This window comes from Corylus avellana, chromosome ca10, assembly GCF_901000735.1.
Source record: "Corylus avellana chromosome ca10, CavTom2PMs-1.0".
In the NCBI taxonomy this organism is placed as follows: domain Eukaryota; kingdom Viridiplantae; phylum Streptophyta; class Magnoliopsida; order Fagales; family Betulaceae; genus Corylus; species Corylus avellana.
The window spans coordinates 7,285,629-7,300,622 of record NC_081550.1 but is presented as its reverse complement, the minus strand read 5'-3'; the positions used below and the strand labels follow the sequence as shown (position 1 = coordinate 7,300,622).

General features: G+C 33.7%; 1 protein-coding gene across 1 annotated transcript; it reads right to left on the bottom strand.

Annotated features, from left to right (window-relative positions):
* Window positions 1-4,339: 4,339 nt before the first annotated feature.
* Window positions 4,340-11,472, bottom strand: LOC132164039 (transcription factor GAMYB-like). Its single transcript, XM_059574446.1, has 4 exons — window positions 10,905-11,472; window positions 10,086-10,452; window positions 4,867-5,860; window positions 4,340-4,745 (listed from the first exon to the last, which is right to left on the bottom strand). Exons 1-4 carry the CDS (start codon window positions 10,907-10,909, stop codon window positions 4,558-4,560), a joined length of 1,554 nt encoding a protein of 517 aa, XP_059430429.1. The 5' UTR covers window positions 10,910-11,472; the 3' UTR covers window positions 4,340-4,557.
* Window positions 11,473-14,994: the final 3,522 nt, after the last annotated feature.

The following is a 14,994-nucleotide window of genomic DNA, read 5'->3' as shown; positions in this document are numbered from 1 at the left end:
TTTTTTTTTTTTTAATGTTGTTTTTTTAAAAACCAAAGAAAAAAAAAAAGTTAACCGGTTATGATTTAATATTTAAGGAAATTTTTTTAAAGTACAAGTAAATGTAAATTTTGGGTCAAATATTTTTTATTTTTCAATATGGACTCGTTTTATAACAATTGGACCCAAGAAGACACTAAAAAAAACCCAAAAAAAGAAGTCCAAAAAGTCCTAAAAAGCCCTAAAGAAAGCCCAAAAATGCCCAAAAAAAAGCCCAATTTTGAAAAAGCGGTTAGCGGGCGGTTATCTATTTTACTAACTGCTAACCGTTAACCACTAGGCGGTTAGCGGTTGAGCGGTTGCGGTTCTACTAACCGCTAAGGCGGTTACGGTTACGTCAATTAAAAATGCAAAAAAAGTGCTAAATAACGTTCCTCCTTCACCTGTAATTAGAGACTAGAGTAGTCATTTGGTTTGAAAAGAATTCCCAGAGGAAATGTCACCCTTTTTTTATGAAAGGAGTCAGTCTAGCTTCAATCGTGTGACGTATGAACTCAATTGTCCCTTAATGGGCAAAAGATAAGTAGATATATAAATAAATGTAAATAAATTGCATTTGGTTGCTGGGGAAAAAAAAAATGGAAGAAAAAAAGTCAATATTTGTTATTAATAAGTAAAATTTTTTATTTTTTATAATTGAGTAAAATGCAAAATTAGTCCTTGTGGTTTACTTGATTTACAATTTACTCCCTATGGTGTCAAAATGAACTCAAGGGTTCCTGAGGTATGCCAAAAATATAATTTAGTCTCTACCATCAAATTCCGCCCACTAATTTAACAAATTCCCTTAGTATGAAACTGACTTACATATGACAAGTATCACAATTATATTGACTCTAATGTTTTACGCTATTAGAATCTATTAAGTCAGTGAACGGAATTTGACTCTAGGAACTAAATTATCTTTTTAGCATACCTCAGGGACCTTTAAGTTCATTTTGATATCACAATGAGTTAATTGAAAATCAGGTAAACCAAAAGGATTGAATCTACATTTTTCTCTTTATAATTAGCTACAAAACAAGCTTTAATTATCTGAAAAGCAAAACGTAGTAAGCATTTAAGGAGTTCATTTTGATACCATGGGGAGTTAATTGTAAATCAGGTAAACTACAAGGACTAATTTTGCATTTTTCCCATAAAAAAATCCAAAAAAAAAAAATGGCTTTGATTTTATTATTTATTTATTTTTACAAATGCCGATTAAATAGCTGATTTTCATTATTATATCATCAAGTTGTATGGCAATCGTATATTAATCTATCAAATAGCATTACTCATATTTGAAGATGAAGTCTCAGCCAAAAAAGAAAAAGAAATGATATTTAGTAGACTGCTATATGATTACTATACAACTGAGATGATATGATAGCGAAAATCAACTATTGAATTTTTTTTTTTTTTTTTTTTTTACAAATTTCTTACCGATCTAAAAGCTATTTTTTATTGCTACATTATCCCAATTGTCTAATAATTATATAACAATCTATTAAATAGCATTACTGAAAAAAATGGTGCCTTAGCCAATGGAAATCTGTAATATATACTCTTGGAAATTTAATGAAGACTGACTTATTTGCACATATTTTCTCTCTTTTCTTTCTTCCTTTTAACCAACTTTTCCAATCTCTTTCTTTTCAGTTCTTTCCAAGAACACCAACTGTTGCAATCTGTTTTCTTGTGCTCCTTTTCTTTCTTTTCCTGATGGATACTGATGAACAGGAAGAGGTGTTTGAAGAAGATGAGAAAAAGAATGTGAATGAGTTGGCTTCATCAGCAAGGTTGGATTGTGGCGAGGACAATGGAAAGCTAAAAGCCATTACAAGAGATACTGATGAACAGGAAGAGGTGTTTGAAGAAGATCAGAAAAGGAATGTGAATGGGTTGGCTTCATCAGCAAGGATGGATTGTGGCGACGACGACAATGGAAAGCTAAAAGCCATTACAAGAGATACTGATGAACAGGAAGAGGTGTTTGAAGAAGATGAGAAAAAGAATGTGAATGAGTTGGCTTCATCAGCAAGGTTGGATTGTGGCGACGACAATGGAAAGCTAAAAGCCATTACAAGAGATACTGATGAACAGGAAGAGGTGTTTGAAGAAGATCAGAAAAAGAATGTGAATGGGTTGGCTTCATCAGCAAGGTTGGATTGTGGCGACGACGACAATGGAAAGCTAAAAGCCATTACAAGAGATACTGATGAACAGAAAGAGGTGTTTGAAGAAGATGAGAAAAAAAATGTGAATGGGTTGGCTTCATCAGCAAGGTTGGATTGTGGCGACGAGGAGAATGGAAAGCTAAAAGCCATTACAAGAGATACTGATGAACAGGAAGAGGTGTTTGAAGAAGATGAGAAAAAGAATGTGAATGAGTTGGCTTCATCAGCAAGGTTGGATTGTGGCGACGACGACAATGGAAAGCTAAAAGCCATTACAAGAGATTCTGTGGGTGATGATAACAATAGTTCTTCAGAGTTGTCATGTGCAAAATCCGACGCTGAATGTTTGAAGAATGTTTCTTTTAACTGGTCTGAGACTGGTAAGAGAGGGCGGAAAGCTACTGGTGCAGTTGAGGGTGCAGAGAATCTGATGTTTATTTCTAGTCAATCTGTGATTGATGGGGATCAAAGATTTGATGCTTCAGAAGCAGAGAAACAGAGCCTGAATGATGAGCAGCTTCAAGTTGGTAGAGGAGGTTCTTCTTCCTTGAGGTTGGGAATCAAAAGTACTGATGAGGTTCCTACAGAAGAACATGATGATGAGCAGAAGATGAAAAAGAAGAAATTAAGCCGCAACCAAGATTTGGATGGAGATTTTGAGTAGTGATTCTGAAGAAACTGATGAGGAAGTTGGGTTGATCCATGATAAATATGATGGGAAATGGGCTGCAAGATCCATCCACAAGAACAGACAATCAGAAGCAACAATTATTATTGTGATAGCATCATCCCCAGGAGAAGCCAGCCGGACAGGTCCAACAACAATGGATTTTGATCTCAATCAACTTAATTATGATATGGAAGATGAAGGTATTATATTAGACTCTACAATGTCTACCTATCCCTTCTTTCTTGGAACTTCTAATTGGATTGAAGAGCTAATTTCTAAAAACTTTTGATTCTCTCTTGTTCTTGGATATTAGTTGTTGCTCCTTCTTATAAACCCTTTTGGTCAATTCGTACTTGGAACCTTCTCTTTCTTTACATCCAATGAGCTATAATTCTTTCTTTACAATGAAGATGCTACCAAGCAACATTTTGTTACCTAGTCAACTCAGTTTGAGATAGCTTTGACATTTCTTGCTCTTTCTGCCATTTTTTTTTTTTTAATTACAATTTACTCCCCTCCTTAGGTTGGATTGTTTTTTTTTTTTAATCTTGTCTCCAATGGTTAAGAAGTGACAATTAACTCTCCTAAAGTTTCAAACGTTAGCTAGTTTGTTTATCCATTAGCTTTCTTCACCTTTCATGACGAAAAATGACTCAAGCTTTTTGGGGTGAAGTCCCCAAAATGCTCATGTATAGCGTTAACAAAAAATCCAAAGACAAACATGGGGGACTCGGCCACACCCTTATTTATATATTTATTTTTACAAGAGTTGATTAAAGGACATATAGCAATCATATACCATTGATTTTTTCTAACATTACTCATATTAGAAGAAGTTTCAGCCAAAAAAACAAAAAAAAAATACAATTTAGTAGCCTACTATATATACAACTAACAGAGATGATATGACATTGAAAATTAACTATTGATTTTTCTTTCTACAAGAAATAACTATTGATTTTTCTTTTAACAAATTTCTTGCTAATCTAAAGACTGATTTTTACAGCCACGTCATCTCAATTGTATAGTAATCATATATCAGTATATTAAATAGCATTACTCAAAATCATCCCCATTTCGCCAACTGGGGGGGTGGCCCTGTAAATTTTTTTTTTTTTTAAAAAAATGAAGTTGATTATGTCAACGCTTAGGATGTCCACTGATCAATTCAATCTATGGAAGGGCATGAGATGAACCGCATCCTTAAGGCATGCATACATCAAAAGCCATCTGAAATCAGCTGTCTTTTGTTCTCAATTATGAGCAACGTGAGAGAATAATAGTAATAAAGTAATGCTAAACTCATGCAAGCAAGAAGCTAAACAACTAAAGATCAACATCATCATCTCTGATCAATATGCTTTTTTCGCTGACCCTGATAAATACGCTTATGACAAGAATTTCATGCACCTCTTTGGTTGAACACGTGCATGGAATTATTATTAGAACTAAATTGTCCAAGATCAACACCAAAGAACAATGACTTGTGAAGGTTACCATAAAAATTGTCCCCCAAGATCATGAAGTTTGAGAACAAACCTATGATCAATTACAACAAGCAGTTTTAAAGATGATTTAAGTTCCATGAAGATTCCACTGATCTTCAAAAATTCGATAGACAAGAAAAGTCATCTCATGCACAAATCAAATTCACGTTCTTAATGTAACTAACAGTCACAGCACTTTTTGTTAGTAGCAATTTCTAAATTCTTCACCAAGAAGTGCCTGCTGATTCTCACCATGCTCGTTGCTATGCTCAAACCAACCGAGGTCAAATAAATTATCTGCCGTGGTAAAGACTATGTCATCTGGAATTTCTTTATCTATAACACAATGGCTTAAATCCCGATGGACTGTTTCAGGCATAATATCGCGTCCTGCATTAAAAATAAAAAATAAAAAGAAAGAGAAAAAAATGTACAGTAAACTTTATCAACTTAACTATAAAACTATATATTTCATTTTTACTGTGATTAATGTGATGCAAAACATTCTCACCCAGCATGGTTTCAACTGATTGGTGTTCATCCATTGAGCTTCCACTGATAGGTGTATACTCGCTGAATATTGATGCAGCAGAATGAGTTAAAGGTGAATTTGGGTCACCATCCATCTGATAGGGATTCATGGGCGAGCTTGCCACCAGAGATTTTGGCATGACAGAAACATCTGAAGTTTGCTGGGGTTGATTCATCTTTGAGCCTCTATTCTGTGACTCATAGAGTATCGCATCCAACAAACCACCGCTCCTCGGTGAAAGACAATCTGCGCGAATCTGCTCTTCTGGAGGAGACTGGATCAAGGTATCAACAGACTCGAGTGAAGGAAGTGGGGAAGCAGGCGTGCCCCAGCTACCAGGTCGAGAGTCTGAATATTGGAGTGAAGGGAGCTCCAACTTCATAGCCCCAGATATGGGCCCAGAAGAAGAAGAATTGCCATTTAAACAGGCATGGCTGCCAGAAATAACACTGAATGGTACCTGGTCATTGGTGTTAGGATCAGGATCAAATGAAGACAAGTTAAAGGATTCAGCAGCCTTCTCACAAGTGTAATCCACATAATGATTGAACATTGGGAGACAACTGCCGACACTACAATCCAGAGTAGGGAATAAGGTCTCTGACTCTCTGGGGCGTTTGGGGGGATGCATTGTTGGGAACATAACGTTATGAGCAAGGGATGAACTAACACCTTGTTTGAGAATGCTGGTTGAAGTAATATCAAAAAATTTAGGAGAATAAGGGAGATGACCATTAGTGAGTCCATTAGTGAGTACATTATTGAGATCAAAATCTGGAGCCTCAAAACCGTCCCTCTGCAAGAAATCACAATGTTGTGTGTCTGCCATTTCCAATGTACCCATGTTGTCTTGACTACTATTAAATACTTGCAAACACACATCAGGTGGATAAATTGGTGTACCAGATCGTTGCAATCGCTTAATTCTCGTATTCCAGTAGTTTTTTATCTCATTATCTGTGCGTCCAGGCAACTGTTACAGGGGGAGATGGAAGAATGTGAAAAAGGTTGATAGGTCAGTCTATTTCTGAACATATGAGCATACATAACCAAAATGAATAAACAAACAAGTGAGGAGGTCTTTACAAAAGAAACTAGGAAGTAAATTAATATAGTGTGGTGAGGATACATAGTAAAAGGCAGAACATAGTCAACATTGTGCTCACTCTACAGCTATCTTTGGCTGCAAGGATTATAAACGTGGGATTGCAGTACAACAGTGAATATTTCACCAAAATCTAAAAAGAAACTTACACCAAGTGGATTTAATTTTCAATATGGATAGTCTCTATTTATATAGAAAGAAAATGAACTCTTGGAAAATTATGGAACCAATGCTATCGATGAATCATGTAATGATTAACAAAAACAGAATGTTCGCTCTACTACTCAATTAGACTTTATTTGTTTCAACATAAAAGATTTTCCCAAAATGCTTTTCCATATTTTCCAATATTTGGTGCAAACGAAAAACATTTAGTCAATGAAAATAATTTTCAAAGTCAAAGGAAAATAAGATATTTAGAATGTATGTCTCTCGAGCCACTATGTTAGGAACATTTAAGTGTTTGACAAGATTAATACAATCACTTTAACTCCTTGCTGTCAAAGCAATGAACAAGTGTTTGATGAGATTCATGTATTTTCTTCTTGATTTTGATAGGAAGAACTCTTTGATGTAGTGTAACGCCACTTCCTTGCTATTATTTGTCTAATCTATAATTCTATTTGTACTTCCTTTCATTTCACTTCTTTTTTAAATTGCAACATCAGTACATCACTTCAAATAAAGTGGCTTCGTAGTGACATCAGGATCTAGAGTTACGGGAGAATTGGCTATCCAATCATCCCCCATAAGTTAATGGGTAGTTTCTCACAATAAATGAAGAGTACCTTTTTATTTTCTTTGAGCTATTAAATAAGATTTTTAAAATGATTTCTTAGTCCATTCTAGATTCAACAATGGTCAATGGCATTCATGTCACATGGAAGACTTCAATCTGACCTGAAGGAGAACAATGACCAGAAACTCTATTAGGTGATGTAGGTTGAGACAAATAATTATTAGATTCTGTGTGTTTAATGAAATGTCAGCAAATCTTAACTCTTCTCGAACTCATTTTGCAGATGACTACTGGACATCATGTGTTTTGAAAATCGTGGCAATCCATGAGCCTTTTTTTTTAATCATTTGGTGTTCTTTAATTGATGCCTTGCCTCCTTCAGTGTAATGTGTTGTTACATGTAGTGCGTACAACCCTTAACCAATGAATAAAGAGGAACTACTTATAAAGAGAAAATAAAAATATAAAAAAATAAAAAATAAAATAAAAAAATAATAATAATAATAATAATGAAGAGGAACCAAAGTGAGGCGTCAGCTCACAGTTGTGAGTCTTTAAGTGAGGCATGGGATTTAAATGAGAGGTGACAGAACACTGCTGTGAGTCTGTGACCAAACCAGTGAGCTGTGAGGCTGAGGCGTGAGCTACAAGCTATGACCTGTGGGCAGACCAAAGAGGCGAGCAAAGATTGCAGAAGAAGAGGAAGAATCAAGACTTGAAGAGGAGACTGAAGAAGAATGAAGAATAGAACAAAAAAAATTGAACAAGAGTTGATTCAACCGAAGAGGAAGAAGAAAAAGTGAAAAATAATAAGCAAACTACCTGAAGAAGAGGAATTGATTTGATTCAACACTTGGCGGCTGGGTGTTGCATCAAAACAAACACACCCTTAACTGCATAGTCAGAAATATATGTGATGTGGATAAATATCCTGATGGGGACTCATATAAATGGTTAGGGAAGGTCTACCAGAGATGGGAGTCTGAATTCTAAGCACCAATTTTAATCTGGGACTACAGCCTAGAATTTTCTTTTCTAGCTGGGTCTAATGTTTGTTTTGTAGTTTTAGTTAGTCTTTTTAAGTGTTTTGTTTTCTTTAAAGCCAAGGGTGGTAATAGTACTCTTTCTCAAGTAGGGCTAGTAAGAGTACTTTTTCTCAAGTGGTAATAGTACTTTTCCTCTTATTTTTACTTTTCTTTCTCTATTTTTTTATGATCACAAACACTCCAGTAAACTCACAAATCCAACACTGTTAGCCAAAACCAGAATCCTTGTTCTAAATTTGGTAAACCCAAAATCAAATTCCTTAGTTGTAACCCTAATTTTAGACATACAACCTGTTAGGTCTCACTGGTTCTGTGTCACATCCTCTTCACAAAAAGAGGTTCCTAAGCTCTTCTTTACTAAAAAATCTATATTAACAAGGAATCAATTTTCTCAAGCAACAAACAATGGTAGTCTGACTTTTCTAGAAGATATTTTTGAACTAGCTTCCCTCAATACCAAACAGGATTCTAGTGTGAACTGACACAAGAAAACTGGCAGATTAGATGCTTCAAAAGATAATAAGAGCATAAGTTATAAGCATAATAGGAGGACATTCATATGACGTGTTGGGATTGTAAAAACTCTGCAATTTGGTGAAAAGTAAAGACAAAGCAAGAGAGAACGGCACAGAGAGAATTTTCGGTGGATCAGTGTAGGAGAGAGTGGCTTTTTCACTATATTCAACAAAGAATATAGTTACAAAATATATATACTATCACCAACCCTAATCCGGTACATTGAAAATCCCCAATATACCCTATGCTCAATTTGCTACGATCCACCCATGAGGCCTTTGAACTAGAGACTAGTGTATATTTCTCGTTCTGAAAATGAGCCACCATCTCTAACATGATACATCGAAAAACTTTCTAAAAAGAGCAGTTATTCTGAAATACAATTAATTTGGGCATCTATATCTCATTATTTGGTACCACAGTGAAATAAGGTTAAAAGCAAACCAATTATACAAACTACAAGAATGATTATAGCCATGCATCAACCAACAGAATGCCATTACAGTAACTAAAACATTACTTTCAAATTTCAAAATAAATAGATTCGACTTTGGACAGATGTTGAAAATTCAAGTGTCTGTTTGTGCTGGTGACATCAGAATTCCATAAGGATTTCGTTCTTCTGTCTGCCAAGCAAGAGATAATTAAGTGGTAAAACCAGCCTAATCCTGCATAGAAGGCTTGAGAACTTAATAAGTCAATGTACTTGATTTTTGACATTTATCCCCTTGGGATGAAAATTTAGTGACTGCTCTAAATTGAGTGTGCATCAGTACGATGGTACAAAAGTTTGCCATAAAACCAGCCCATTTCAAAGAAAGCACATCAAAAGAGTGTGGAAAACCAAGGTAGAATAATAGAAGTTGCATATATATAGAGGTGTGCCCCTTCATTATTGGGACAAGCAATGTTGTCTAGTAGCAATTACCAGAACTCTAGCCATTGAACACCACACTACTATTACAAAATACCACATAGAGACAAAAGTGAGAAAAGCAGCCAATAACATAATTTTGAAGGTATGAGAATCACTTAAATTAGAGAAAACATATTTCTTTTTTTTATATATATAGAAGTAATTCAATCTCATTAAAAGTGCAAAGGGGCACAACCAAGTGCACAGGGAGTATACAAGAAAATAGATATCATCCTGCAAGAATCACATTACTGAATCCATTATGCTCATGTGTAAAGCGTACCTCAACAGGAAAACTGGGATTTATGAGACTAATAAGTATAGACAGTTCTACTTCTACAGGGCACCATGCTCACATCAGACATCATGTTGAGCACATTACTCATTTGACATGGTAATGTATTTGTTAAAACTACCTCAGACATGCCAAAAGTGCAGAGATCACTGTCCCTCTACCATGATATGCATTTTTTTCAAGTTACTTCAGTGCATAGGTATTTAGATGTGAGGGTGTGCCTGAGTGTGTGCATACATGTCTACGTTTGTCCACTGACTTATGATTTTGCTGCCTTGTGTGCACACATTAGATTCCAATCCCTGCCTGTGAAACATAGGCATGAGGTGTAGTACCCTATAACTGAACATATCATTCATAATTTTTTTTTTCTTTGATAACATAGGAGAACTTTACTCAGATTAATTGCACGTCGCAAACGCATACTGTACAACAATCCTCACCGTTAATCAAACTCTTACGGGTAACTGACCCCACCCGCCAGAATATCATTCATATTTATATGTAACTAGACGTAAATAGACCCATAACATTCTATACTTACTGAAAAACAAAACTGAAAGTGGAAATTTGGCACTAACCTCTGCAGCCATTCGAGCCCATTTGTTTCCCATCTTAGCATGGAGTTCAATGATGCAGTGCTCTTCCTCTGGAGTGAATGCACCCTTCCTCAAATCTGGTCTCAGGTGATTCGCCCATCGTAGACGGCAGCTTTTGCCACACCGAGAAAGTCCTGAGTGCTTCTGAACAGCATTCCAGTTCCCCTCTCCATGCTTTTTAACATACTCCACTAAAATTGCATCTTCTGCTGATGTCCATGGGCCTTTCTTCAAAAGACCCCCTCCTCCCAAGTTTCCTCCAGTTTTAGCATCTTCAACTGATGCAAGATCTCGGTTACCCTTAGTCATTTTTTTGTTCTCACTCTTGTTTGTTGTACCCATCGGCTCCCTGAATGTGCCCAAAAGATCAGACAATTTTACCTTCCAACAAGTAAAATGCAGCAACTTACAAATTTAATTGATGAGAAGATATTAGCTGCAGCAATTTTTTCTTTGATCATGAAATAGTATCAGACAGAGGGAATAACCATGAAATGAAATTCAAAGAAAAATGATTTTTGGGCCATAAAAGGAGAAACTTTGTCCAAATATTGAATTTAAACAATTGTATTTCAAGAGACGTTTATCCTTGAAAACCAAAAAAGAAAGATTAAAAGACCAAAATATTAAAAATTAAAGACGAACACTTCCAAGCAGAAACTTCCCAAACTATAAAGTAATATAATTTACACTAGGATATGAGTACAGTTATCGTACATTTTCATTTTCATATAAGCAGAGCAAATTTCATGGAGAGATTTTTGCTTTCTGATATGTCATAAAATGGGGGAAAAAATTTACCTCATTTAATTGACCTCAAACAAGCTGTATCAGCCCTTCCAAAGGGCTCCACAAACCTCCAAGATACTCAGATAGAATTGAAGCAGCAAGCCAAATTGAAAATTAAAAAATAAGAAAACGATGGGAAATGAGGAGAAAATCTAAGGAGTTTCTTGAAACCAACAAAACTAAAGAATTCTACAAATTCAACCTTGTTCAAGCCCAGGAAAAAAAAAAAAAAAAAGAACCAGCTGAACAGATCACAGAAAGAAAATCCCCAAATCCAGTTAACAAAAACGCATCTAAGAAACTTTAAAAAATAAATTTAACAAAACGAAAATGAAAAAAGAAAGTGAATCAAGAGAAATATATGATCATATATCTATACAAACATATATAAATATATTACATATAAATCTCCTGACTCTAACCGTAGTCAGTGGAGAAGAAACTACAGGATCCAACCATAGAGACCGAGAACAGAAGAAAAAAAAAAAACACAGAGAGTTTGTGCTGTGAAAGAGAGAGAAAGTGTCTCTCTGTGGAAGAGAGAGAGACAGAGAGAGAGAGGCACAGAAGGAGAGCTGGGTTACAGGAATTGAAAAGATTTTGAATGACAAGAAAAAAAAAAAAAAAATAGAGTTATAATAAAGGGAAAACTCTTTTAGCATAAGTTTGACTCAACTTTTATTTTATTTTTTATTTTTTAAAAACAAAATAAAATAAAAAATTGAAACAATAATATGTAGTCCTTTTTTATTTGATATTTTAAAAAAAATAAATGGGTATTTTTCTTCATAAAAATTGTCATTTTTTTTTATAAAAAAAAGGTTATTATTATGAAGAAAAAGATCTTTTTAAAAAAAAATACCAAATAAAAAAAAGATTATATAAGATGTTATTGCTTAAAAAAAAAATTATTTTTTATTTTGGTTGTTAAAAAATGACCGCATAAAGAAAAAGTTGTACTAAAGTTGTGCATTTATTAGAGATATGCTATAGTGCAATAAAAAGACCATTTTTTGCTCATAAAAATCCTAGGTGGCAAGAGGTCATAGGCTTATTAGTAAGTAGGGTCACAGCAACTACGGATGGAGCCTATAGTTTTTTGCCACCTAGCATTTTTATGGACCAAAAATAGTCTTTTACTGCACCGTAACATTTTTTTTTTAACAAAAAAAAAAAATACATGGCATTGTGATGGCAAGATTTTTAACAAAAATTAAAAGAAACCCAATTTATATAGAAAAATGTGGTGGCATTAGGAGAGAACAAATAGGTGAGAAAAGAGAGGAGAGATCACCATCTACTTTCTAATTTTTATTTTTGTTTTTTTAAATAGCATGATATGATTTATTATTAAAAAAAAAGGAGAAATGTTATAATTCAAGAAAATGATCATTTTTTATCTATTTTTTACCCATAAAAGTATTAGGTGGCAAGAGATCATAGACCTCATTTATAGTTGTTGTGGCCCCACCCACTAACAAGCCTATGATCTCTTGCCACTTGAGACTTTTATGAGTCAAAAATAATATTTTTATTGCATTATAGCATATTTCATATCAATTAATTAATAAATAAATAAAATAAAATAAAAAAACTTAGAAATGAAATCCCAATGATTGATTAGAATGATTTAAAAATGATAGTGATAGGTTGAGAGGAATATTAGATTTGGACACTTAATTTGTTTTTATGTAAAATGGTGCATGTGAATTGTGATTCACCCGTTAGAGTATTCCTCAGTCAAAATTACTTATCTTTGACCGGTGACCGAGGTGGCAAGTTTATTCACAAGCATATTCGATTTTTTTTTTTTGGCTATTATATTGGCTGCCTTATATGCCAATTAGATTGTTCTAGATTTTGCTACCAAATTTTTTTATTTATTTTTTAATTTTTTGAAAATGGAAATAGTTTATTGACTTAGAAAATAAAATAATCAAAAGTAGATCTAAAAAGGGTAATTGACTTAGAAAAATGTTGTTGAGAATATTCAAAGGTCAAAAGAATTTGAGTGTTGTAAATAATTAATATTATGTTTGCTAGATTGTGACATTCAATCCTTAAAAGAACCTTCATTCTCTTTTTTTAATGGAAGGGGGGCTAATTTTTAGTGAATGCCCATGACGGACAAAGTTTTTCTCTCTAAATTGAGTTGAAAAAATTTTCTTTAATTTAATCTATAAAAGTGACATGTGTCCTTTAAACATATGAGATACACATGTTTTTTTAATAGCAGGAACAAAGGTTGAATAAATTTTATTAAAAACTCAGGTACATCTCACATGTTATTAAAAAAAGTAGGTTGAATGAAATTTCTCCAACCTAGTTTGGAAGAAAATTTTGTCCCCCATAAATCTCTTTGTAATCAAAATTAGTCTCTAATTCACAAGATCTCGTCAAAGGTTTTAAAAATAAAATTATGCTAGGAATTTTATATTTTTTTTAGGTCTAAAAGCTTGTTTGGGACTGTGTTGAAAATAGAATTTCGTCTAAAAAAAAAAATCATCATTTCGAAGCTTCTCCAAAACCCAGTTTTAGGTTTTCATAGAACAAAAAAGTACCCAAAAAATAAAAACTTCTTAAATTTTTTTTACTAAGCAAACTCATTTTTATCTGGCATAACTATTTATATACTAAAAGCACATTTTAAACTCTTTAACGCAATTTTCAAATAAGTTCAAGTAGTACTTCATTCCTAAGATGCATTTTAAGGCAATAAATGCATTATGCAAACACCGGGCATTAGGCGGAACTATAACTTTATCAAGAGGGCTAAAGCACTAATGAGCGGCCAAATCTAATTTAGATATAGACCAAACTAATATTTTTAATTATTTTTTAAAAAAATAATAATTAAAAAAAAGGGTTATCTGCCCATTAAAAAAAAAAAAACTAATTAAAAAAATGGCTATCTGCCTATATAGTTGCGTGCCTTCATGCAAGTACAATTTTCACGTACTTGGCATGCCTGAAGGAGACAATAGACGTGAGAGTGTGAGCACCGAAAGTAAGAACAGGCGTGCCCTAGATGCCCAAGCTGGAGACAAACATTAATTCAATGGACCAAATTGATGGGAAGAATTTTATGAAACACAAACATTCATATTAATGTTTATTTATTTATTTATTTATTTATTGTTATCTTACTCGTTTTTTTTTTCTTTTTTTTTTTCCTCAAAGATCATGGTATTAAAATATGCAATCCCTTATATCTTACTCCTAAAAAATTTATGATCTTTTGAAAATTGATATTCCATCTCAAATTGATTTGAAAAAGATGAGGTTAGATTTAGTGGTTAATAAACTAAATTCCATTAAACCCATTCATAAAAATAAATAAATAAATAAAGCATTATGATGAATTGGAATCAACTTCATTAGTTAATTAATTTTAAGGGTAAATATATAATAAATCACTGAGTCAATGCGTGAAAACTAAAAATACCCTCAAATTTTTTTATTTTTTTTTTTATTTTTCAATTTTAGCTCTCAGGACCAATTGAAAATGTGCCTTAAATCCCTATGTTATATTTTCTGATAATTTTCTAACGTCCATCCATCCATTCCAAAACAAATTGTTTTGCCCAGCGGTGAAAAACGAACATACTAAGTTCTGTTCACCAATGTTTTTTATGTTCTAAAACAGAGGAAGATCTCAAGCAACTAGATTGAAGGTTGTTTACGGGAAGATTAAGAGCCGGTCAAATAAACTTGTATCATGAAATTTATGGGAGGTTGATGAGCTCTAGGCACCACGACATTTGTTGTTTTTTCTCTAAGCACCAAAAAAGACATCCTTATTACCTCAAAATAGACAGTTATATCTCATAGAAGATTAAAGAATGGAAAATGAGAAGTCTCAAGAATGGCAAAGTAATGGGAATTGCATCTGAGAATCAGTAATAGCAGTTGTTCATAGCAGCTGCTGTGAGATGTTGTCACAAGTAAACATGAGACCAACAATGTGTGATGCAGGAATTCAGCTTAGATATGAGCTATGTGTCCTAGTGTCTTTGAGAGTTAGCTAGGTGTCTTGTCCTTGAGAGTTAGCAATGAGCTACGTGTCTTTGAGAGTTAGAGTTAGAATTATGGAAGCTTATTA

Excerpts from the sequence above, each read along its gene's own strand:
- LOC132164039 (XM_059574446.1), bottom strand. Across the intron at positions 5,861-10,085 it reads GGGCTCGAATGGCTGCAGAG|TTGCCTGGACGCACAGATAA; the intron begins GTTAGTGCCAAA and ends CCCCTGTAACAG. Across the intron at positions 4,746-4,866 it reads ATCAGTTGAAACCATGCTGG|GACGCGATATTATGCCTGAA; the intron begins GTGAGAATGTTT and ends TTTTTAATGCAG.